Genomic DNA, 25,962 nt, shown 5'->3' with positions numbered 1-25,962 from the left:
GTAGTCCATGGACATCTGAAGGGCCGCAGTTTGACTACCCCTGGACTAGAGCATATTTTGGTTCCTCCTTTCATTAACATTCCATGAATATACATAGATCTTTGTGGTTCACAACCTTTCCAGAATTGAAAGGACTCTTGCAAAATACCTATTTCATTGTGCCCTCCCAACAGCCAATTCTCCATCTAGTCTTGTCTACTCTTGAAACATTGAACACTCTGTATGCAATCCATTTCGATGTATTATCACTGTATGTAACTGTGAAGTCCTGGCCTCTGTGTGAATAGTGACATCATTGCAACAGGGCCAAGTAGAAAAGGGAGAGATGGCTCTGTAGATCCGGTGGAATCTAAGCATGTAAAAAAAAAAAGAATTTTGACATGTAAAAAGAGAATTAAGAGAGAACTGTTTTATTTACTTCAGCATCAGTACCCTTCCTTTTTCTGTGTTCAAGGCAGATATATATGATCTTATAGACCGTTTATGCACTGGGAACTTCAGTGCCCCAGCTCCCATGCAGGAGCACAAATCTGGGGCAGATGAGGTACACCAGGCCAAATGCTTCCCCATGTGGGTGCAGGAAGAAGTGGGGCAACCTGCCACAACTTAAACTCCAGCCTGCAGCTCGGCATGAAACCTCCAGTGCATAAACGGTCATAATGAAGATACATCCAAATATAGTTACAGTAATAAAAGAAAAGCACCATACTTTAAAATAAGCCTATAAAGCTTACTATGCCCATATGGCAGTAGAAAGTGCCATCAAGTCACAACCAACGTATAGAGAACCTATAGGATTTTCAAAGCAAGAGATATTCAGAAATGGTAGCTTGTCATTGCTTGCTCTTGCATAGCAATTTTGGACTTACTTTTGTGGTCTCCCATCCAAGGATTCACCAGGGCTGACCCCAGGCCATCCAGATCAGGGCATGGTCCCTAAAAGGTTTACAATTTAAACATTTTCCAGAGCCCATAAATAGGTCTGTAAAAACAATTTCTTTTTTCATCTCCATCTGAAAGTGAACAAGTATGTTTGACCTACAGCAGTGGTTCTCAACCTTGGGATTGGGACCCCATTTGGGGTCGCCTGGCCATTTCCCTGGGGTCGTCAGGTTGCCTGCTGCCGTGGCAGAGGTGGCAACGTGTGGAAGCGGATGGTGGCGGTGGGTGGTGGCGGTGGGTGGCAGAAGGCAGCGTGTGGAGGCGTGTGGTGGTGGCGGAGGCATGTGGTGGCCAACGGCCTTGTTGTGAATATGTGACCAGGGAAGACTATCATCATGCCCTGTTTGGGGTATTTTGAGGGGCTGTTAGAAGCTGAACATTCAACTCAGAGGACTCTTGATCGGATACAAGAAGTCAGGTGTAAATGTACTTTGGGATGGCATCAAGGACTCTTTGGTTTCATTAAAGGGACATTCTTATTGAGTTCTAGGAATACAAAAAGAAGAGCACCGTAATTCATGTGACTTTACCCAAACCTGCTGTGACTATAAGGAATGTTCAAGATGAGCTAGTCAGTTTTGGTTTTATTCTAATTTATGCCAACAGAAAGTCTGCATTAGCTTGGGTGAACTATGGCTAAGTGCTAAGGTCAGTTGTGCATTTCATACTTCAGCTGTATGGGAAGAATTTTATGGCTTTTCAGAGTCATGCTGGTTCTTTATGATGCCACAGACAATTAATTGAGGCATATTACCTGAAAGCAAAAAAGGTCACACTTGGAATATAATTGACACCTTGTAGCCCTTCTTGCTGAGTGCAAAAATGCAAATGAGCCCATTCTGGCTTCCGCCAAGAAAAATAATTCTTCCTGAGCCTTGAAGTATGTTTCCATTTGCTTACAATTTAAAATACTAAATTTGCTTCCTTTTCTAGTGAGGTTGGTCAGAGTTGGATATAGTTGCAGAACAATTTAAAAATATATATATTTTAAAAGAAACCAGTGTATTAATTTGCATCAATAATTACATTGTGTTTGTACTTTAGGAAATAAAAAAAGGCAGACCTTGAAGGGTAACTTGGATTTGAAAGACATTGCCCTTCTGGGCTTCAGACATCCCCATCACCTGCACTGCCCAGTTGTGGTATTGTAGCTGGTCACACTGATTTAGGTTTTCTCTCCATATCATCATCAGCATCACACCAGTCAACTTTAGAACCTAGGTCTGCAGGCCCTACATCTCCCTCCTGAGAGATGCACCTTCTCACTCCAGGCTATGGGTGCCCCATTGGGTCCCCCAGTCTTCCAGTTCACAATCATAGACTGGGTACTCCCATTGGCATCACATAGTCGCCTGCTAGCACGTGCTCAGCTTTCCATTCTTCATCCCTCATTTTCCATGGAGGTTACCTTCACGTGAGTAGCTTCCAAATCCTCATCCCTGGAGTTTGACATGACGATGTGAACCATGCGGGTTCAGGAATGTATGATGAGTCTTAGCAACCTGTGAGGTTATAGCCTTCAATATGAAAGCTCCATTTGCAAGCTTCTTTATTGTTAAATTCAGCAATGCTTACTGCCTGGGATCTTTGCTGGACTCACTTTCAGTGCCCAGTATTCTGCTTTAACCCTGTTCCCCCCCCCCGTCCCCCGTCCCCACCGCTCCCTCCCACCAGCCCATTTAGGCATGAAGATTTCAGAATATCATCCTTCAGTTAGAAAGGGAGACATAACCACCCCTCAAGGCCACCAGCAGAAGTATCAGTGCCATAGCAACCCAGCAGAGCATCCCTCATCAATTAGTTAAGCCCTTCCTGTGAGAATTCATGCCTAAGACATCAAATGTAAGCAATCGCATCAACAGAAAGCAGAACAAAGTAATAAAAACAAAATCAAGAGTGAAAATAAATGAACAAATGGCAAAAAACGACATGATTTTGATACCAAAGACCCTGACCCAGCAGGATCGCAACCCAAGAATCAAAGCCAACACTGTTATGGCCTCTGGCACAACAGGAGCAAGTACGGCACCACCTGAGCATTCAATTTCATGACAGTGCAGAGCCACTTTAAATTCAACAGTACTCCTTTTCCAGAAAATGGGATGAATATTAAACTGCAAAGCTATTTATGCCCTCAGTTGGCTCCAGGTTTATGCTAGAAGAATACAATGAACTCCCTAATGAAAATATCACTGGATCCAGCAGGTCCTTGGCGCTAGCCGTGGTCTTCAGTGCTGTTAGCTCCTCTTGTGTGCCTTGCCTTTCCTTCACCCCAACACCCTGTGTGGGCACCAACGGCAAGCAGGAAAATAGCATAGATTTCCTCCAGATTGGAATACATGATTGCTGCCTCAGTACCATAAGAAATATGCTTCTAGGCTTCAGCAGATGAGAAGAGGTTCCAATCAAATCACTGGGGATTATTTGATCTGATCATTTTTTAAAAGAATGAACTTGGTAGAAGGCATCTTCAGCTGGTGTAGTGGTTGGAGCACAGACTTCTAATCTGGCGAGCCAGGTTTGATTTCCCACTTCACCAAATGCAGCCAGCTGGGTGATCTTGGATTCACCACAGCACTGATGAAGCTATTCTGAATATCAAGTCTCTCTCAGCCTCACCTGCCTCACAGGGTGTCTGTTGTGGGGAGAGGAATGGGAAGGTTATTGTAAGCTGCTTTGAGACTCCTTCCGTTAGAGAAAAGCAGCATATAAGAATGAACTCTTGGGCTGCTGCTACTTTAATTGTGGCTGTTATACCTACATGAGTTGTGAGTTGTGGCTGTTATACTTACATGATGGTGAAATCCTGTGGTGCACCACAAAAATAATATCAGGACAGGGCTCCAGGAGGACTTGGGCCTGGATTATGAAAGTTGAATGAAGTTGGCAGTCCCTGGTACACAACTATATTAGATGGTAGTCAGCATCTTCCAGTTCTGATCTGATGCTAGCAGAGAGCACAAAGTTTAGCTGCTGAATTAAACTCCAATGCAAAGTAGTTTAGCATTTACCTTTCAAAGGGTAAAATGTAGTCACAATGTCTAATAAGTAGGGAAAGACCTTGAGATTCATACACATATATGCAGATGAGCATGCCAACGGCCTCCATCTCAATATATTTTATTTTCTTGGAAGAAACCGCTTTTATAGTTCAGTGGAGGAGGAAAGATTTAAATAAAGTTATGAGAGAGAATTTGATTTGATCATCAGTTTAAAGAATACTGGAATAGTAATTGGAAAATTGAATCCTTACTAGGATTCACTGAAAGGAGAGTAAAATTTGGCATGCATGAAATGAGATATTTCTGGGCAGGTGATGTATTGCCCAAAGTGAGTCTGCCTCTGATCGTTTGCTTCTGCTATTCAGGTTCCTTTCTTCTTTTGCTCACCCTGATCTTAGAGTTATGAATGTAGAGGTTAGGGGGTGTTTTTTGCCATATTTCTATCAAAGTTTTCCTTAATGTCTTGGTGTGTATTGTTGATGTGTACTGAATTGGTGGCAAATACAATGCTTGCAAGATTGAAAAAATATAAAACACAGCCGCAAATTACAGGGCTGCCATTGAAGCCGTGGAGGACCAGCTGCTATGAAGCGGCTTGGAAAGCCCATCGGTGTACGTGAATGCAGGGAAGCACACATGGCAGCAAAGTGGGTGGGGTCATGGGCACCTTTATAAGGAGCCATGTGTGGGCATCCAGTCTCTCCACCACAGACCTTTGCTGAACAGCATTCTGTTCGGCTAGGCAGGGGACCAGACCTGAGAGTTTGGATAGTGGCGGTCGAGGCTTCACGGCAGTGATGGCAAGCAACAGTTCTTGCCTTCTGCAATGTTCCCCCTCTGCTTTCGGGCTTTGTTTGGGTGCAAGGAGGTGCAGGTGCAATGGCGGCCAGGTGGCGATCGCTGCCAGAAGAGCAGATGTCCCTGGCCTTCCCACTTGGCTCCATAGGAGGTAGGGTGAGGCATATCATCTACTAGATGAGGAGGGCATTGACCCCCCTGGTTGGTACACTGACATCAATGAGCCCATGGGTGTGCATCTCCTCTCAAATGTAAGGGAACAAGCTTTGGAGGGTTTCTTTGTAGATATATTTGGCCTTGTGCAGGGCCAGAATAAGGGTGGTGACACAGGCAGGAGGAAAGAAGAAGAAGAAGAAGAAGAAGAAGAGTTGGTTCTTATATGCCGCTTTTCCCTACCCGAAGGAGGCTCAAAGCAGCTTACAGTTGCCTTCCCATTCCTCTCCTGTGGCAGAGAAGCCACAGTTGGAGAAATCCTTCAACAACTGGCTCCATGGGTTTATCAAATATATAGCCCGATATTGGCCACATACATGGAGAGAGGGTGGCATATTTGCTGCTATTTATCCCATGTTAGAGGCCAGGGAGCTGGCCAGGGATGAAGATGTCCTTGCCAACTTTTGCAATAAATCTGTGGCCTTTTTATTTAGCAAACATCCAAGTCACGAAATGATTGGCCATGCCACCTTGCATGTCAAATTCCCACTGATCCCAACTATACAGCAAATTTTCAGCATGTACCAAAGCAGTTATAATAATTGCCTGGCATTTGAAACACTGCTCATTTTCCATCGTAACAATTCTGGTAACAATTGCATGCAAAAACAACAAATCAAGAGTAAGTGGGCACTGTAGATAGGGGTGATTTTAAAGCACATGAAAGCACAGTGTTTAGTAACACTGTATGCTATCTGTCAGGCAAAGGGTACTGATGTTGCCCATTTTTGTCCTGGTTTGTGCTCATGGAGAGGTCATTATTGCCTGAACACATATGTGCCAAGACAAATTTTAAGGACAAATCCTAGCCACAGCCAACGAGGTTCCTGGTTCAAGTCCCTTGACACTAAAATGCTCTTCCTCACATTTCTGCTATTGGAACTAATGGCAAGCAAGCAGAAGATGCCATGGATGAAGAAAAGTGTATATTCTTCACATAATTATGACTCTGGGTTCCATCAATGGCATCGCTAGTTAAAAGATCTCAGATGGCAGAGACTGGGGAAGATATTTCTTTGCCTGAGACACCAGAAAGCCCCTGGCAATCAGAACCGGCAATATCAGAAGACGAACAAGAAGAGCTGGGGGGGGGGGTTGTACCCTGCTTTGTACTACCCGAAGGAGTTTCAAAGCAGTTTACATTTGCCCTCCCTTCCTCTCCCCACAAGCACCCTGTGAGGTAGGAGAGCCCTGGGGGAGCTCTGACAGGACTGCTCTGTGAGAACAGCTATAACAGGACCATGACAAGCCCAAGGTCGCCCAACTGGCTGCATGTGGAGGAGCAAGTAATCAAACCCAGTTCTCCAGATTAAAGGCCACCACAGTTAATCACTACACAAAACTGGTTCTCAGGAAGACCAATGTTTCTCTTGAACAGGGTTCCCAACCAAGGTTCCATGGACACATGGGAGTTATGGGGGTCCATGGCCTTTCCCTCCTGTCTTAATAGACTCAGCCACAAGCTAGGGAACTGGCTGATTCCATTACTCCCCCTTCCTCTCCGCCTGAACATAAGTGAGTTCTCTCACGGTTTCCGTGCCTGGGAGAGGGCAGAACCTGCATACCTACTCACACCTTAAACCACCTCCTGCCTCCCCTCCCCTTGTTCTCCTTGAGACTGCTTGTTCATGTAAGTGATGTTGTCATTTTTGAAAGTGTGGGAATGCAGGGCAGAGAGGCATGGCCACTGATAGAACTTTTGGGGCTCACTAAAGATTATTTCAAGGGTTCCTCCATGACCAAAAGATTGAAAAGGGCTGTTGTAGAAGATGACTTTGTAAGGACACATTCCTTGGACACAAATAATTTTTTCAGATAAGGATGGACAGCTAATGCAAAAGTGTTATGTCCTATTATTTTTGAAATTGTGCAGCCATTTTCCCTGCTATGCCCTTAATAGGACATTTTCTTACAGACTGGGCTAAAGTCCATTTTCCCTCCTTGAAAACTTAATAGTAAAAAAAAAATTAAAAGCTTCAGACATATATGTATATGTATATCCCTTTAACACAGAGAGAGTTTCTTCAAAGGGTGCATAATTAACAAGATTCCAATTCTTCTGTTTTCATCTGGACCCTGATCAAAAATTGATGATGATCTTCGCAGATCATCCAATTATAATTTCAAAGTAAGTATATCTAATAAAAGATTAACACAAATTCCCATTTATCCAAAGACAAAAAACAATGTTGAGATTAAGTAAAGGTTGAGAGGTCATAGCAGTAATTTAACCCTTGGTACATGGCAGGCAAATTGTAGTCAACTTCAAAGCAAAAATTAAAAGCCTCCAAAATTCTAAATTATACTTGGCTGGAAAGCAGACTTGCCAACTGATCAGTCCAGTACTTTGCACTTTGATAAGGAAAGTAGGTTCTTCTACAGTGCAAAGTGGGGAAACTTCAGAATGTGGGCCTTTATGAGACAGCTGTGCCACACCTCCCTGCTGGTCTTATATACTGTCTGAGAATCTATTGGTAGCATCAACATCCTGCCTTTCTTTTCCCGCAGAGGTCAAGGTGAGGTAGGGAGATTTCTCAGGAGGTTTTCCATCCAGATCTTGAACAGTCTCAATTCTGTTTACTTTCACTCACGTTTTTACATGGTGCACTTGAAGAACAGAACCTGAGATTGATAAAAAAAAATATTCCCTTTTGTGGCTAAATTTGAGTTGGCTGGTGCTCATGCCTTAAAAAAAAAACTGTCAGCTGAAAAACCGTGAGATGACACAAGCTGATGGCCAAAGAAGAATCAGTTTATTGTGAGCAAGAGGGGTGGGGGGAAAGCCCCATTAAGAATTGTTTGTTTTCAAAGCAAGCCGTTATCAGTAGCTGTGGAGTACAAACATGTAGAAATAAAAGTCTCATAAGTGAATATATATTCTATAGTAGTGTATGCAATGTAATATAACCACCTATAGGAAAGAACCAGAACATATTCTAAAACAGATAATATATCACATTATAACATAAGAGAATGTACAATAATATAGAATCACCAGTAATACCTATCATTATTCCCATAGTGGTCTACATATTATTACATATTATTACAAAAAATGCAATAAATAACAAGACAAATTTACATCTTTAGGTTGTAGTGATAGGAACTCGAATATATACTATGATTCCCTTTGAAGAAGTAGAAAACTATGGGATTAGTTTAAATACAGTTTTCTGATTTTTTTCTTTGGTTGCTTAAAAGAGAATAAGACTGTGAAATTTAGAGATTGGAAATATCTTTATAAATATACATTTAAGAAATGAAGAACCTATGGTAAGCTTGTTCACCTCATGAAGGGCTTCAAAAGGAGTAGGCTTCCTGCAGTCAGACAACTGCAAGGACCCAATCCCAGTGGCACCTTGAGGAGATCACAGCCCAGTCTTAACCTGTCTCAAAGTATTTTCCAATTGTCTTCCCTTCCTCTCCCCATAGCAGACTCGCCATGAGGGAGGAGGGGTAGAAAGCCTCACATGAAAGCTGGCAATCCTGCCAGGGCCCTGTCAGAACTTTGGCTTCGTGCCTTCCGACTGACTGGAACTCTGGTCTGTCCTGGTAGGAGCCCTGACCACTCCCCGCCCACTTAGGCCTTAGCCTTTTATGTTTATACAGCGACAGTTGTATAAAGATAGCAACAGCAACAAAACATTGCAATAGGATTAGATCTAACTTTTAAACTTCCATCAAAAATTTTGCAACTGTAGATGTAATTTCAGGTGAAATGTCACTTAGCAAGTATTGAAATACACTTTTTCCTTTTACAAATCCCTTAGAATGCAATAGAGGGATAAGAAATTCTTCATGAGGAAACTCATGAAGCTGGCAATCAAGAATGATATGTTGTCTTGAATCTGGTGAATCTGCAGAGCATAAGTACATAATATAATATCATCAAATTCAAAATTTCCCTACCCCTGCTACTGTAGGCCTGGAGAGTACAATGATGTATTACATCTTGTGTTGCTAGACTGTGGCCCATTATGCACGGGGGGAATAACGCACATTCGGGGTGGAATGGCGGTGACTAAAATCACCGATAACGCACGGAGCCGGCTGCAACCAGCCGCAGCTTCAGTGCATGCCGCCGAAAAAGCCACATTAGTGAAACGCGGAAGAAAGCGCAGCTTCCGGGTGACCGGGACACAGCCAGAAGCGGCGCCGGGATCGCCGCGTGCATAATCGGTTACTCTGGGTTTTGCCGCCGTCGCGCCCCGTCCCATGCATAACTGGTGTGGGTCGTGTCTTCCCCCTCCACATTTTCCATGTGACCCGAAATCGCCGTTTCGGCGGCCGTGCATAATGGGCCTGTGGGGGGCAAAAGGAGCTGATGCAGAGCTGCTGTTTTCAGTGGAAGCCGTTCATCCTTTATTCTATTTAGTTCAGCCCTGGTTTTTCATTTTTTTTTTCATAAGGCAATAGAGGAGGTCCCATATCTGTCTAATAATCTTTCTTAATTAGAGTAAACATTACTGTAAACAGAAGACATTTAACTTATCTTTGACAGAGTGTTAATAGGATCAGCAAGCAATATGGGATCTCTCTGGCACCGTGTGCTATGATTCTGCTAATTAGAGTTGTATATTGTAGCATAAACCAACATTGTGATTTTTAATAAACAAAAACATAGGAAAAATATGGAAAAGATAAAAATATGTTCATGTTGTCTTTGCTTCTTCAGCAAAAATAAAATGCTTCTGATTTAAATCAGGGATGCAAATTCTGTTGGCAGCATCCATGCCTGTCTTGCTCTTTCAACACGGAGCTCTGCTGCAATATCAAAGTAGCAGCTTCTTTGCAGAGGTCCAGGCTTCAGGCATACCTACAGTTCTTTTCAGTTCTTTTCATTCCTAATGTTAACCACATTAGGAAGATGTTGTGATCTCTTCAGTGCCAAGGGAAGCGCTGGCATCTTCACCCCCAGCCCATTTATTTCCTCTGCTTTTCCACAGTAAGTTGTTGTTGTTGTTAGGTGGGAAGTCGTGTCTGACCCATCGCAACCCCATGGACAATGATCCTCCAGGCCTTCCTGTCCTCTACCATTCCCCGGAGTCCATTTAAGTTTGCACTGACTGCTTCAGGGACTCCATCCAGCCACCTCATTCTCTGACATCCCCTTCTTCTTTTGCCCTCAATCGCTCCCAGCATTAGGCTTTTCTCCAGGGAGTCCTTCCTTTTCATGAGGTGGCCAAAGTATTTGAGTTTCATCTTCAGGATCTGGCCTTCTAAGGAGCAGGCAGGGCTGATCTCCTCTAGGACTGACCGGTTTGTTCACCTTGCAGTCCAAGGGACTCGCAAGAGTCTTCTCCAGCACCAGAGTTCAAAAGCCTCAATTCTTTGACGCTCGGCCTTCCTTATGGTCCAACTTTCACAGCCATACATTCCAACTGGGAAGACCATAGCCTTGACTAGAGGCATTTTAGTTGGCAGGGTAATGTCTCTGCTATTTAGAGTGCTGTCTAGATTTGCTCTGGCATTCCCATCTCTTTAAGAACTTGCCACAATTTGTTGTGCTCCACACAATCAAAGGCTTTAGTATAGTCAATGAAGCAGAAGTAGATGTTTTTCTGGAACTCGCTAGCTTTCTCCATGATCCAGCGTATGTTGGCAATTTGATCTCTAGTTCCTCTGCCTCTTCTAAATCCTGCCTGTACTTCTGGAAGTTCTCAGTCCACATATTGCTGGAGCCTAGCTTGTAGGATTTGGAGCATAACTTTGCTAGCATGAGAAATGAGTGCAGTGGTGCGGTAGTTTGAACATTCTTTGGCATTGCCCTTCTTTGGGACTGGAATGTAAACTGACCTTTTCCAATCCTGTGGCCACTGTTGAGTTTTCCAAATTTTGATCTAAAATGTGTATCATTCCTTAAAACTTTTAAAGTCCACAAAGTAAGGAATTCAAAATCGAAGCAATAAATACAATACAATTTAAAGGAACACTAGTTTTGCCAACTTCCAGGTGTGTCCTGGAAGTCTCCCATAATTGCAGAGATACGTTCTCCAGGGAAAACAGGGAAATTCATCTCTGTAGTTTGGTGAGGAGTTATAATTCACGGGGCTCTCCAAGCCATTGTATCTGAGGAAGTGTAAAATACATTGTAAAATATGTGGGTTTGCAAAGATGGATGCCATGTGGTTAGGCAAGCAAACAGCTCTTTATTGATCTCAGTGGTGAGTGCATGTTCAAGCAACAGCTACAAGATTAACTCCCCAGAGAACAAATGCCCAATTTATATACATATATACAACAAAAGAATCTCCCTGGGCTGAAAAGCTCAGAGGCACTTGATTAGTTTAACCAGATTGGCTCCCATAGCTGGGAGTCTTGAAGCACATAGGTTGTTTTTAGGGCTGCTAGAATCCTACCTCTACACAACACCTGTAGAAGCTCATATCTTAAATAAAACTCTGTAGGCCTTAAAGTTGCTGCTGGGATTGAATTTTGCTCTGGATGTTTTAAAGATGATCAGACACCACCATCTGCTGAGTGAAAGTTGTATTGCAAGAAATATCATTGGATTCAGAAAAGGGATGGAGACGGTTAGAATCATAGGGCTAGAAGGAGCCATACAGGCCATCTAGTCCAACCACCTGCTCAGTGTTCAATTGCCATGCTAATTAGCATGGCCCTGTGCAAGAATGAATTAAGGCATCATATCCCTGGCCCATCACTGATTCATTTCACACTGATGGTACTTGCCTCTCTAAGTATCTATTTGCTACAGTCATGAGGCACTGTTTAGCAGAGCCCAGCTTCCCACCTGAATTTTAAGGTAGCCACAGAGGCAGCTGACAGTGGGCTTGATACTTCACAAATTATGGCGTGGGGGCATTGGAAGTCAGCTGCTTACAAGAGCTATGTGCCGGCTAAACTTTTACACTAACACCCTCCCTCTCACTGCTCTTTATTTTTGTTAAGTTTTTCTTGTTCCCTGGTGACTGTGTTTATAGTAGACCACAGCATCATGTTTTGGGCTGCTGCATACACTGAGTCTTCACGTTGGGGTCCCCATCTTGGCTTGGATCACTGCATGTGCATGATTTGGTTGTGTCATCATGGAATGCAGTGTTCATCTTTATCAGCAGTTGTTCAGCAGTGATCATGATACAATTGGGAGGAAATGACCTGCTGCCTATGACTCCGTCTTTCATCAACAATTGCAGGTTTGCACTACATTTGGCATGGTTTTCCTGAGACAATCATACTCTGATCTTCATTGTTGGGGCGATGCATTTGGAGAGGAGCGATTTTGCTGGAAGCGGTGAAATGAGTGAGGAAATGTACTTGCAAGGTGGTAATGAAGTACCCTTGGGACTCTGGGAGGTTATTTATCCAGCATCCAGATATCAGTCGCAAACCTGGGCTAAACAAATGCTAGGGGAAAACAAACGTTCCCTATTTTTTTAATGTTAACGTAATTTTTTTCAAATGGCTGCTTTTTACAGTTAGATGTATTGATTCATTTCAATAATGTACACATTATTTGGTTTCTATGTGCAATATTTGTTTGTACAACGTACATTATCTGTGTACATTATATAATGACCATGTCATGATGCACAAATAACATTGAAATAGATGCATAAGAAAATGATACGAGGAAACGGCAAGTATTGTGAAAACAATGCCTTCAATGAACACAAGGAAGAATCAAAGTTGATACAGTGATTTTGGAGTCAAAGGAGGAAATATGACATTTATAATCATCTCTTTGTTGTTGTTGTTAGGTGCGAAGTCATGTCTGACCCATCGCGACCCCATGGACAATGATCCTCCAGGCCTTCCTGTCCTCTACCATTCCCCGGAGTCCATTTAAGTTTGCACCGACTGCTTCAGTCACTCCATCCAGCCACCTCATTCTCTGTCGTCCCCTTCTTCTTTTGCCCTCAATCGCTCCCAGCATTAGGCTCTTCTCCAGGGAGTCCTTCCTTCTCATGAGGTGGCCAAAGTATTTGAGTTTCATCTTCAGGATCTGGCCTTCTAATGAGCATTGAGGCCTGATCTCCTCTAGGACTGACCGATTTGTTCGCCTTGCAGTCCAAGGGACTCGCAAGAGTCTTCTCCAGCACCAGAGTTCAAAAGCCTCAATTCTTTGACGCTCGGCCTTCCTTATGGTCCAACTTTCGCAGCCATACATTGCGACTGGGAAGACCATAGCCTTGACTAGACATACTTTTGTTGGTGGGGAGATTTCTCTGCTTTTTAGGATGCTGTCTAGATTTGCCATAGCTTTCCTCCCCAGCAGCAAGCGTCTTTTAATTTCTTTGCTGCAGTCCCCATCTGCAGTGATCTTGGAGCCCAAAATCATCTCTATAATATACAAAACTGTTGAGAATAATACAACTCAAAAAAGTCATTTTTAAGAAAACCTAGTCAGCTTTGTTCCTTCCCAACAACTGAAAGCATCCCATAAAAGTCGATTAAACATTTATTTATCATTTGACCAAGAATTATAATATAATAAACAATAATATTTTTAAAACGTTAAACTGCCCTTTCAAAGTTGCTCAGGGTGTGTAACAACAGTAAAACAACATAAAAAGTTTAAAACATTGACAATCTTACTGATGCCCCAGCTAAAATTTCTAGACAAGGAGGGATTTGATATTAGGAGTCCATCTTCCAACTGTCCTCTTCCCAGTGGTGAATCATTTATCCATGAATGTTATTTCAGACCCCAACCAAGAGTCTGGTGAGATAGCTCCATCTTACACAAGGAAGGGAAATTAGAGTACAGAGAGCCCGGCATCTAGGGGCTGGCTCAAATAGTACCATTGTAGGTGCATCCTAATACGTTCTAACATGATAGATTCAGGCGTGTAGCCATGTTGGTCTAAAGCAGTAGCACAGTGGTTCTCAACCTTCCTAATGCCGCAACCTTTTAATACAGTTCCTCATGTTGTGGTGACCCCAACCATAAAATTATGCAAGTGTTCTTTCACAGAAATTAAACCGAAGCTGACCAATGGCGTGAAGATCCATTGTTCATGATTGGATATCAATTGCTTCCCCCCCCCCCGAGTTTCTCAGTTCAGTTCCACTTCTTGTCCCACCATGCCGATCTCGCTCCTTTCCGCTGCTTCAGCCTGATGAATGCTCTATCTCAATCTACCCCGCAAGGCTGTTGTGTTGAGGGTGCCCCCCCCCAGCCAAGCTGCCTGCCCTGCCATGACCCCTAGGTTGAAAACTACTGCAGGATAACAACGTTTGAGCCCAGTGGCACCTTTAAGACCAACAAAGTTTAATGTTGGAGAGATGCTTTTGTGTGCATATGAAAGCTTATACCCCAAATTACACTTTGTTAGTCTTTGCCACTGGATTCAAACTTTGTTCTGTGTTCTACTAAGTACATTCAAAGCCCAAAATGTGTAGATATTGCTTCCAAAGAGATGTAGTGTGCCAGAACATTCTACAGGGAGTTATGATGGTCTGCATCTCCTGCCTACTGCCTGGCCAGAAGTCAGTTGATGGCAAATCTGGGTTTACCTATCATCAGTAACATATAACACTGCAAATTCACTAGCTAGAGCGGTGGTTCTCAACCTGGCGGTCGAACAACCCTTTCACAGAGGTCACGGCAGGGCAAGCAGCTTGGCCGGGGGGGGGGGGGAGGCACCATTGTTGCCACTCCTCCTGAAGGCCCCTCTGCTCGGCCGCCAGCCGCTCCATCAGCACCCCTGAGAAAACAAAAACAATTTATATCCAATCATGAACAAGGGATCTTCACACCATTAGTCAGTTTTGGTTTAATTTCTGTGAACGAACACTTGCATAATTTTATGGTTGGGGTCACCACAACATGAGGAACTGTATTAAAGGGTTGTGCCATTAGGAAAGTTGAGAACCACTGAGCTAGAGAGTTGTATTTGGCTTTATTTATTTAAAAATTGTATTTGTATACCGCCCCTCTTGGACTTGCCATATCAGACCTGCTAGAGAGTCATGCATATCTTTTAGATCACATTCTTCTCCTTCCCCTCAAGTATATAGGTGGTACCTGGCTAGGGATGCCAGCCTCCAGGTGGGACCTAGGGATCCCTTTGGAATGCCGGTTCATCTCCAGACTACAAAAATCAGTGACCCTGCAGAAATGGACACTTTGTAGAGTAAACTCTATGGCATTATACCTCACTGAAGCTCTGTGTCAAAACCTCTAGGAGTTTCCTGTCCTGGATGCCCCACCAGTGGCCCGGGGTATGTGGATGCCCTTCCTGCATGCCTCCCCACTGGGGCCAGGGGGGATGTGGCAACCCTACACCCAGCCCATTCCCAATGTAAAGTCCATGTTCAGCACAATTGTGTGGGGAATGGGATGTCATGGAGTGAAATACAATGTTTGTGACTTCAGCCAGAACTTGGAGCCTCTTTTTGGAGATCCAGGGCAACACACAGAGACCGCAAGTGAGCCACAATCCCCCTCCCCCCGGGCAAAATCTTCCCCTGGCCACAAACCTGATCCAATTGTACTCGACTCGCTCCTTCCAGAAAAACCTCTAAATCCAGAGGAGTTGCCACGATCAGGATTCATCAGCCAACCTGACTAAGTCAGTTGAAGCAATGTAGTGAGATGAGAACAAAGCAGCCCCCAAAGTTCTGGAACTGCAAACTGTAGCTCTGGGGGAGGGGGAGGGAGCTGGACTCCGGCAACTTCAAACGGATGTTCCAATTCGATTTCTTTGCCCAGGGCCAGAGTACGAATTTTGTGAGCCCTAGGCATTTTGGCCTTTGTGGGTCCCTTCCAATAATATTAATATTAAAATATTTTTGATAGAACTTTATGTCAACAATCTATTTTTTTCTGTTTGGGGTGAAATTTAATAGGTTTTCCAAGGACCCCCCCCCAAAAAAAAAATTCTTTCTTTTTTTTCGGTGGGAGAAAAAAAGTTAAAACATTTTCTTTGCCCTTAAAAGTTCATTTCCCCCCTGAAGCTTTTAAAATAAATTAAAATGTTTTTGTGGGCCCCTAAAAATATCACAGGCTCTCAGTACTGTGTCTACCAGTCCTACTGGATAAGCTGACCTTGTTCTCTCCTCCTCCCCCCTACCTTCTTTCATGGCGTGCAATGAAGGAAGTTCACTCTGGTTACCCATGGGGCATGTTAATCTAATTTAGCCATTTGGGGAACCCTTCCAGGGCTGCCAAGAAACCCCAGGGTTTCACAAAAAGCTAGTTGAGAAAAACTTCTCTGGATGAACAGTTGTGTTTCAGCAGAGGGCTTCCATTGTAGGTCAGCTGGTAATCACGAAGTTCCTTTACTAACTTTTTATACCCCATTTCTTCTTTCAATCCACCATTGCAACTTTTAAACACCTGAAAAGTTTGGAATGTGGACAAACTGAAATGTTGCTTGACTAGCGTTCAAATTGTTCAAGTCTCCAGATGAAAATAACGTGGGTTTGGTGTGTATTTATTTATTTGGGGATTTCTATTCCACCCTGTATCCAAAAACTCAGGGCAGTGTATGGGCTTTATCTAAAATGGGATTGTTTTAAAACAATAATCTTTTGGAAATTATTGTTACAAGCCATTTTCTTTTCATTGCAGGTAATCTTTTGCTGTGGGATCACCGCCACCACCTGAGCCCCTGCTCCACTTGCTTTCCCACTGGCGCTCCTGTCTTCCTGCCACCCACAGCTGTGCAGTGCCACGCCAAGGGGGAGCCCTAGCTATGGCGGCTGCTGGAAAGCACCAAAGGTGAGCCGGTGGCAGAGTGGCAGGGCAGCCCCCAAGGCAGCAGCCAGGGAGGAGGACGAGGAGCAGCCGTGGCCCGGTACCGACTGAACCACGGACCAATATCGGTCCCCAGACCAGGGGTTGAGAACCACTGGCCTAGATCATTCCTTGACACCTGGACAGCTGTGTCATATTGGTTCTTCTCCCCACAGAAGGCTAATTTAGTGTTGTAGTTCTTCAATGCTCTAGTTGTAATGGATGTTTCAGTTAGCCAGAGTGCAAAGAGAATTTCTGTACCGTATACTGGATATTCATGGATCCGTCCATCTCTAGTGTGGAAATTCCTGATGTGATTATCCACATGGGTATGCAGAGGTGATAGTGAGAAAGTGCAGTCCCTAATGGAGGTTATTGGTGGACAAATTCTGCCTTGGCAGGAACTTAGGATATTCATTCCCAGGAGGTAACATGGCAACTATACTGCTCTTCTCCTCCTGGAACATCATGGACAAGTCTCCTTTCCACTGCTGCTTGAAGACTGCAGGGTCAACAATGGAAAAAGCTGTAAGTGCAGAACCAGCCCAGGAAAAGAATCATGAAACAATGCAATAGGGCCACAATTGCAGAAGTGGAAACCTGTGGATCCAGAGTTTGATGGGTGGTGCCCAGGAAAATCCTGCACAAGGACTAGCAGGAGCAGCTTAATAGAATCTTAGGGATACTGGGGCAGTTAGTGGGTCGGCTGTTCTGCTTGCTTTTTGCCACCTTCTCCACCTGAATCTTTGTAAACAAAGATGAGGACAAGATGCCCGCATAGGACTTGCTAAAGGTCAGCTGTTCGCACGAGAAGGGGATGATGGAGTCCGGAAAATGTAGTACATTGTAATCATACAAAAGCATTTTAATATAATTTAATGTTTTAATACTATATAAGATAATATTAATATAATTTAATCATTTAATAATGCAACTCTTCAAAAACTTCCAGGCTTCTCTTTCTCCTGAAAGGGCAGTCCTTGAAGCGTGGCTTCTCTTTCTCCAATCCGAAGTTGCAGCAAAACACATCCTTTCCAGCACATGCAAGAGGCCATGGGGGGCTGCTCTCCGGCTCACCTGCTTCACTTGCTGAAGGGAGATGGCTGCTGCATTGGAGACAGACAGCTCTGGATCACACTCCAAATCAAGAAGCCCTGGAATCAAAACCAGCCCAGGTGGTGAGTTGCCAGGATAATTCCTTCATTACTTCTTGTCTTTAATGGTGTCTTCAGTGACAACAAAGCAGCTGTATTTGTACATTAGAAGGAATTTTGTTAATAGGGAATGGGATATAGCGATTGCCAGGGTACACCTGTCCAGCAGCCCTTTTGGTAGGGATGCCAGCATCCAGGTGGCACCTGGATATTTACAGCAATTAACAGTTATCTCCAGATGACCACAATCAGTTCTGCTTTGGAGGGTACACTAGATGGTTTTATACCTTGCTGAGGGGTCCTCCTCTTCTCCTCCCCACAAAATCTCTGGTGCTCATTCTGTACACGTTGGATAATGCACATTCAATCTGCTTTCGCTGCTGGGGAAAGTCCACTTCTAAAGTGCATTGAAAGTGCATTATCTAACATGTGTGCAATGAGTCGATGTGTTTCCCAACGCAGGGCTAGCAACCCTACCTGTGGGCTTTCCTCCATGGGCACCAGAAGAGGCCAGAGTTGGGTGATGCCCACATCTGAAGGTGCCGGGCCAGCTCATCACCCATGTGACTTCATAGGGTTGCCGAATGGCTCTGTTGGGTTGTTTTTAAACTGTTAAATGGGGGGAAATTAGATTCAGTTAGGGGCGGGGGGGTGAGTCGTTTCCCCACTGCCATTTTTTTAATCGAAGTGTGTCTCCTGCCTCACAGCCAACAGCAACTGAAAATCAATCCATTGGGCCTTTCTTCCTCTCGCTCCTTCCCTCCTTAGAGAACTGGCCCAGCATATCATGCTAAGTACATGGGGCAAGGATGTCTAGAATGTTTTGCCTGGCCATCAGTTTTCTTGTGATTTTGTCCAGAGGTTCCAGAGAAATCGTCAGAAATGATCAAGGTGAGGTTCCCCAATAGGCATCCCCTATGGTTGCCATGGCTCTTCCTGACATCTTGGAGAGTCAGCGTGGTATGGTGATTAGGAGTGGTGTCTTCTAATCTGGAGAGACAGGTTTGATTCCCTAGTCCTCCACATTCAGCTAGTTGGGTGACCTTGGGCTCATCACAGCCCTGATAATGCTGTTTGGACCAAGCAGTTCTGTCAGAGCTCTTTCAGCCTCACCTGCCTCACAGGGTGTCTGTTGTGGAGAGAGGAAGTGAGCGGGATTGTATGCTACTTTGAGACTCCTTCGGGCAGTGAAAACTGGGGTACAAAAACCAATTCTTCTTTTCTGGCACCCACCAATTGTGTCTTTTGCCCAGCCAGAATTCTGATCATTCAACAGATATTCAATTAGCTGTACAAATATTTTTTTAAAACATTGCTTTGGCAGCAGTGGCCACCACAGCACAAGGAAATTTGATTAGCTGTGCAAACATTTAAAAATGCCACCAGATCACAAGGTCACCCTTTGTGACTGAAGGTAAACCAGGACAGCCATTTTGTGGCTGGCTCCACCTCCCGCAGTAGCCATTTTGTGCCTGTGACTACCCTGGAGACTCATAAGATGTGCAGATAGAAATCCCACAATTCCTTCCCATTCAGAAGTTACCCTGAAGCACGCTGTGTTACACAAGGCTGCAAGACCCCATCATCTTTGCTTACCTCTCATTAAGGAGGTTCACAACGGTAGTTCCCAGGTAAAAGATGAGGAACCCTAGAAACACACACAATTTAAAACCAGTTACCTCTCATTCAGCTACTTCCTGTGGCAGCCTTAGAGCAATTTATTAGTATTTTATTTATTTATTTGGAAATGTATATTCTGCCCTATCTTTGGAAACTCAGGACAAATTACAATGAGCTAAAATGCATATAAAATTCCAGAAATGCAAATCAAGTTTAAATTAATTTATATTAGATTTAAAACATTAAAAACCCACAATTGGATATTAAAATTGCTTTGCCTGTCATGGGAAATGGAGGGGGGAATACAAGACAGCCTACATAGGAGTATTACCTTGGCAGAATCAGTCAAAGAGCCCAGCAGCCCCCTGATGTAAGTTATAAAATGTTTTGACTTCTTTATTCTCTAGTTTTGTAATATTGCTTTATTATTTTGCTGTGTTAATAGTGTACACTTCTCTAATGTGTTGGACTGTATGTGCTTTTCTTACTGCATTGTTCTTAGTTGTCCTGTGCTTTGAGCCTCAGCAAAAAAAAAGTAAATAAATAAATATGTTCAAAAGCAGCACTGAAAATTGAGCCTGGAAACAAAACTAAGAATCAATACAGTTGATCCAGTATTGCCTCAATATGATTGATCCAATCAGTCCCTTTCTACAAACTCTCGACCACATTCTGGACTGTCATTTCCAAATCACCTTTAAGGGCAGCTCTACATCAAATGCAATGCCGTAATCTAGCCTTGAGTTTATAGTGGCATTGATCACTTGGGCCTGGCCAGCTATAGCACCAAAAGGGTAGAGCATCTGAACCCCAATGTAAGTGGAAGTCAGGACTCCTAGCAACACTGACCTGCTTCCCTGTTCCCAGTTCTGAGTTCAAGATCAACACTAGATTCTTCTCTGAGCCCAGAGTTGAAGGCATGCAATCTAGACCTTCCAACAACCCCCTTCAAAGATACTAGCTTTCCCAATGCATTACAAATATATAAGGATTCCAAATATATAAGCTACCTTACATAGCAGGTTATATAAGACACAGGGTAGCAGATCTGATTACCCACATCAGTTACCCAGAGAGAGAGAGAGAGAGAGAGAGAGAGAGAGAGAGAGAGAGAGAGAGAGAGAGAGAGAGAGAGAGAGAGAGAGACTCCATCCTCTAGGTGCTCCAGCCCGCTCACAACAGCACATGTCTCTGCCTCTGCCAAAATCTATGCATGTCCTTTCTTTGCACAGATACAGGTCTGCCCTCTCCTTCCTGCCTTTTACCTGTGAGCACAGTGGCTGCCCTCAGCAACGGGGCCATGGGGTTCCATGTAGTCCAGGGTGTGCGTCAGAAAAGTTGGCACTCGGTCTAGGTACAGCTGAACCTAGTGGGAAGGGAAAGAAAGGCTCATCTGAATATCACAGTCAGCTCATCATGCCAGAAAGGAACCTTCCAAGATCACATGGGCCAAAAGAAAGGAAAGGCATGAAAGAGCCAGACTCCCTGCTCTCTCCTAAAGCAGATTAAAGACGTCCATCCCCTCTTCACTTACCAGGTGCTTGCAGATCTGGCTCAGGGCTTCCTGGCTGTCATAATGGGACAGGACCTCGATCTCCTCCAGAAGTTTCCATCCCAAGAAGTCGTTGCAACATGCTAAGGTCCACTCGCAATTCTGAACAACAAGGTTATTTACCATTACATTTTTTCTTTCTCACAGATAAAATGATAAAACTGTGACACACACACACACAGTGCAGGACACTGAACATACAATGATGAGAACACTAATATTGTACTGCATCCCAGTGGGTAGCTGAGTTGCTTTGAAGTAGCACAACAGAAACTGAGAAAGGTGCTATTGGATTCAATTTCTATCCCCCCAACTAGGTGTGATTTGCATGTCTGCCTAGCCTTGTTTGTTCATGCTCATTGCTGATGTATAAAAAAAATGATTCAATTGCATTATTTATGTATTTATTTCATTTAGATCCCATCTTTGTCCCCAGAGTATGTGACTGACCCAAGGTCATCCAGCAAGCCTCCATAATTAAGTGGGAGTTCAAACCTAGTTCTCCCAGTTCCTAGTCCAACGCTCTAACCACTACAGCCTGTACATTTGACTTACAGCATGCATTGTATTGCTGGAACATAGTGGTCTAAGCTTCAATTGCCTGGCAATCAGCAGGGGGTGGGTGGGCTTACCAGGAAAAGGATGGAGGCCCAGGCCATGTTGCCAGCATCACACAGGAAGTGATGTCATGATGCAAGCAATATTCAGTTGATATTCTGAGCACCTGGGCAAAAGTTCTAAGATAAAAGCAGCATCTATCATAAAGGTTTTGTTCAAATACTAGAGGGTCACCTAGATATTACTGGTGTGATACATTGGCAATGTATCCTGGGTCTTCCTCTTTCTCCTGGTAAGCCCCCCTTCAACCCACTGACTGAGAGCTGGGGGGCAGGACTTGGCAGCAGGGGACTCATCTCTATCAGGTGATCTGGCAATCCTTGTATTATTGATTTGCAGACACCTGTAATTCATTGACTGCTTGCAGTTCTCTTAGGATGAATATAAGAACAGTAGCTTTGTGCAGGTTAATTCTTCACATTGCTCTTGCATGGTGGTAAATTTTGACAGAAGAAGGTCTGCAAACATTCCATTTGTCAGGTAAAGGGCAAGCAGTCAGGTTGGAGAAGGAAACCAACTTGTGTAGCAGATTTGAGTTATTTTCTTTGACCTGGAAAAGTGCCTCTGACTGATAAATGTTGAGAAAGCCCGAGGCAACTCTATAAACTTTCCCTTCCAGTCAGTTTTTATGAAGCATTTGAAACCATTTGGCAACTTTGACCTTATGAATAATATTCTCATTATGTTCACAAAAATCCCAGTAGATCTGCCTTCACATAACAAGATAATAAATTAAAGCCTGCACATTGTTCTGTAGTACTGATACTCCTTTTCTGCTTGTCAGGCAAAAAGCCAATTATGTCTTGATTAGTTGTTTAAGTCCAAAGGTTATCAAATGCAGAATTATTATTGTAAAATGGGAACCTACTGTAGCAATCCTTCTAGTCCTGGCAGACCTGATTTATTTCCAATGATCCTGTGCTGCTACACTAATTTTGCTGGAATCAGTAATCGTTCACCCAGCTGCTTGATCATAATTGCTTTCGCAGTTAATCTCATTTATTGAGCAACTAGCAGTAAAGCCCATTGCATCCAGGAATGCAACAGGCGCTAGATGTGGGTTTGGACTGTATGTTATGTAGCGTTATAATGCAATTGTTATGTGTATTGTTTGCAGAAGCGTTAGCAGGATGGTAATCTTCCCAGGGCAAGAGACATGGACTCCCTTCTGCATGTCGCTCCATGGATTTGTGGTTGTCTGGGGTGTTTTGGTACTGTGTTTTTTGGCTTCTGTGCTGGTTGAACGAATGAACGAATGGACGGACGGACGGGCGGACTCTTGTTCCCAAAGTGTGACAATCTGCATTGCTAGTGGAATTTCCAAAGATTCTGTGACTAAGCCTGGGGTGGACAGTATTTCAGGAGGTATCTCCATCATATCCTCCTGTAGTCCTTCGATGGCGGTATGATCTCCGTTGCCAACCTGGAAAAGCCAATTGCTGAAAGTGTCTTGCATTGCATGCATATTTTGTTCTAGTTTTTTTAAGATTTTGAAATGCTCCAGGATCTCTCTCAAGATGGTGTCTCCAGCAGTTAGTGCCAGAGTGAGTGCCATAGTGGCCGCATCCCATATGATGGTGGTTGCTGTTTGTATTATTTTGGCCTCTTTGTCTTTATGTTGGATGTGGTTGTCTCTGTAAATGGTGGGACCAGTTTAAACTGGCTAAAACAAATCCTACCAACTTTTAAGAGGCTTGCAGCAATCCCTGTCAAAGAAACCAGTAGGACAATTTCCTCCAGTCCTCTTTCTCTGATCAGATGCCCCCCCCCCCCAGCCCTGAAGTAGCTTTTATCACTGCCATTGTCCTTAGCTTTTTTTTTCCTTCCCTGGGTTTAATGCAGCCAGAGTACTGGAGTCACCAATTAGGAAAATAATGGCTTGGCGAGAGTAAAACCCTGTTACTGTGGCCCCAGCCTGTATCATCCTTTGCTCTGATGTTTTTTGCAGAGGTCTGATGACAAGATCACAGATTTCTAAGCTCTTATTGTTTAGCCTTCAGGTTTCTATCTGTAATGTCTGGCATACTTAATAGGAAATAAGCCCACAGAACTCACTGGGACTTGCTTCAAAGTAAACATGCATAAGATTAGATTCAAATGGGTCGCCATGTTGGTCTGAAGTAGCACAATAAAATCAGAGTCCAGTGGCACCTTTAAGACCAACAAATATTTATTCAGGGCGTGAGCTTTCGAGTGCAAGCACTCTTCCTCAGACTAAGAACTCCCTTACAGTGGGAATGTATGGCAAAAGAATTACAGAATTAATTTTTGCTACTGGAGGTGCTACTGGACTCTGATTTTATTATGCATAAGATCAAGGCAGTTTGGAGACCAGACTGACACCTGTACTGTTGAACATCAAATCAGTATCCTATCCAAGCTGATGTTTTCTGAGGGGGTTATGCAAATATAGATTTTAAGGAATCAAAACAGCTATATATTACCCCAATGAGTAATGAGGTGTGATAAACATGCAGGTTCTCCAATATGATTTTCAGTTCCAGAACAAGCTGAAGTGTAAACCAGGGGTAGTCAACCTGTGGTCCTCCAGATGTTCATGGACTACAATTCCCATGAGCCCCTGCCAGCGTTTGCTGGCAGGGGCTCATGAGAATTGTAATCCATGGACATCTGGAGGACCACAGGTTGACTACCCCTGGACTGTAAACCATATTTTGCATGGCCATTTGCAGGACAAGTATCTATTTCTTTATAAACAACAAATGCATCTGCCGGTCTATTGAGATGGGTGGTACAAAAATTAAATAAATAAGTAAACAAATAATTTTAACATGTGCAGGAAAGGCCAAGAAGGATTATCCAACTTTCTTTAAAAAAAAAGAAAACTGCTTATCTGCGCTTTTTGTATGAGGAGCTTCTTGTGGACTCCTGTGTTTAACTGATTCAATTTGAAAGAAAGCCCTCCTTGCCTCAATCCTGATCGCAGCAGTTTCAGTGAGCCTGACTTCCAAGTAGAGCCACATTGGGACTGTTTGCTGATTTCGGGAGTAAGTTCTATTGATTTCATGGAAAACTAGGCTTGAGATCAGGCTGCTCATGGGCAAGCTTACAGCATGTTGAATGTGAAGGGACTTCATCACAAGTAAGCAGGCAGGCAGGAAAGCAATTTCTCACTGCAAACAGAACTGTTGGTGGCATAAATGCTGTTTGAAAATAAACCTTTCAGAAGTTCCTTGCTGCTTTCAAGATTAATTATGTTTATCACAGAGGCAATCAACAGAAGCAGGGGAGGTGGCAGCAGAGAGACACACAGTGTGTGTGGGGGGGGGGTCGGGGGGGGTGTATGTCAACGGTTCCCAATTTATCAAAATTGCACTTACCTATAAAGTTGCAAGAAAGGGACAATTTCAGGATGCATCAATCCTAGGAAAAATTAAAATGCGTTGCAGCATGCTTGAAAATGCTAAGAGAATATAAAAAATCAGGTGAAGTGTGAAAGAGCTTTTCCTTGGGGGATGTGTCTCCTAGAGAGGAAATGCTAGCCATAAAATCTACCAGAATCCCATGGCAACTGTCACATTGAATCGAATCGAAAAGCAATTCATTTACTTGGGCTTACAAGTCTGATCTTTCTCAGGCTGCCTAAGATCTGGATTTTCTCTTTCTATAGCTGCAAGAGGAGAGCATGAACTAGAGGTTTGGGTTTGTATAAAAAGCTGTTTTAGTCAGTGATGACATAGCAGTGTGTGTGTATGTGTGTGTAGAGAGAGAGAAAGAAAGAAAGAGAGAGAGAGAGAGAGAGAGAGAGAGAGAGAGAGAGAGAGAGAGAGAGAGAGAGAGAGAGAGAGAGAGATTGATCCAACTATCTGGAATACTCACCTCTTGACAGACTCAGTGTTATAATCTTCTGTGATCATCTGTGGGTCCTGTGTAAGTTTATGTGGTTGGTCTTTCTCACGTTTCTCCTCTGTGCCAGTTTCTGGGGTATGCTCAGTTGCCTGCAGATGTTCAATGAAGCTTTGTTCGTCGGGAGTGTACCGGGGTAGGGCCAGGACCGGTGCTAAAATGTTGTGATGGATGGGGCAGTTGTTTTTCTTCAGCCCATTTCTGTCCTGTGAGCACCTCTTCAGCCTGTTCTGAACCAGCATGCCTCTATGCTCATATCCTTCCTGCTGTAGACAATCTCTGGTGCCTGTGAAACTCTGTGAAGCATGACTGAACCACCTCCAGAGAAGTCTCGAGATCTGTTTCATATAAAACCCCTTCTTTCCAGACATGGACATTTTTGTAGGTTAGGAGAACGTGGGAGACAGAGACACATGCCCAAGCAAACACAAAATCCCCTTATTCCGGAAAGGAAATGTTTCTTTCTTCTGTTGCAGTGTCTTCCCTTAATCC

At 43.7% G+C, this 25,962-nt stretch overlaps 1 protein-coding gene across 7 annotated transcripts; it reads right to left on the bottom strand.

Moving 5' to 3' along the window:
• Positions 1 to 17,638: 17,638 nt before the first annotated feature.
• Positions 17,639 to 25,787, bottom strand: LOC143822531 (maestro heat-like repeat-containing protein family member 6). 7 transcript variants are annotated; one of them, XR_013226183.1, is made up of 6 exons: positions 25,444 to 25,787; positions 24,945 to 24,987; positions 20,968 to 21,087; positions 20,699 to 20,799; positions 19,410 to 19,461; positions 17,735 to 17,905 (listed from the first exon to the last, which is right to left on the bottom strand). XR_013226183.1 is itself a non-coding variant. In XM_077307790.1 (4 exons), the coding sequence occupies exons 1-3, from the start codon at positions 21,109 to 21,111 to the stop codon at positions 19,416 to 19,418; spliced, it is 291 nt and encodes a 96-aa protein (XP_077163905.1). In that variant the 3' UTR covers positions 17,639 to 17,765; positions 19,410 to 19,415. The 7 variants fall into 7 exon arrangements, 4 of the variants coding, with proteins under 4 accessions (XP_077163905.1, XP_077163903.1, XP_077163902.1 ...); XR_013226182.1 differs by lacking the exon at positions 24,945 to 24,987 and having other exon boundaries at positions 25,444 to 25,783; XR_013226181.1 differs by lacking the exon at positions 25,444 to 25,787 and having other exon boundaries at positions 24,945 to 25,311.
• Positions 25,788 to 25,962: the final 175 nt, after the last annotated feature.

The sequence above is a fragment of the Paroedura picta genome, chromosome 13, assembly GCF_049243985.1.
Source record: "Paroedura picta isolate Pp20150507F chromosome 13, Ppicta_v3.0, whole genome shotgun sequence".
NCBI lineage: Eukaryota > Metazoa > Chordata > Lepidosauria > Squamata > Gekkonidae > Paroedura > Paroedura picta.
Note: the sequence above shows the minus strand (reverse complement) of the source record. Positions and strands in the feature narration are given on the sequence as shown.

Bases quoted from the DNA above. Each gene is read 5' to 3' on its own strand.
- LOC143822531 (XM_077307790.1), bottom strand. From the start codon at position 21,111: ATGGTAAATAACCTTGTTGTTCAGAATTGCGAGTGGACCTTAGCATGT. The intron at 20,800-20,967 runs GTAAGTGAAGAG...CCTTCCCACTAG, and splicing joins GCCAGATCTGCAAGCACCTG to GTTCAGCTGTACCTAGACCG. The intron at 19,462-20,698 runs GTAAAAGGCAGG...GTGTGTTTCTAG, and splicing joins GGCAGCCACTGTGCTCACAG to GGTTCCTCATCTTTTACCTG.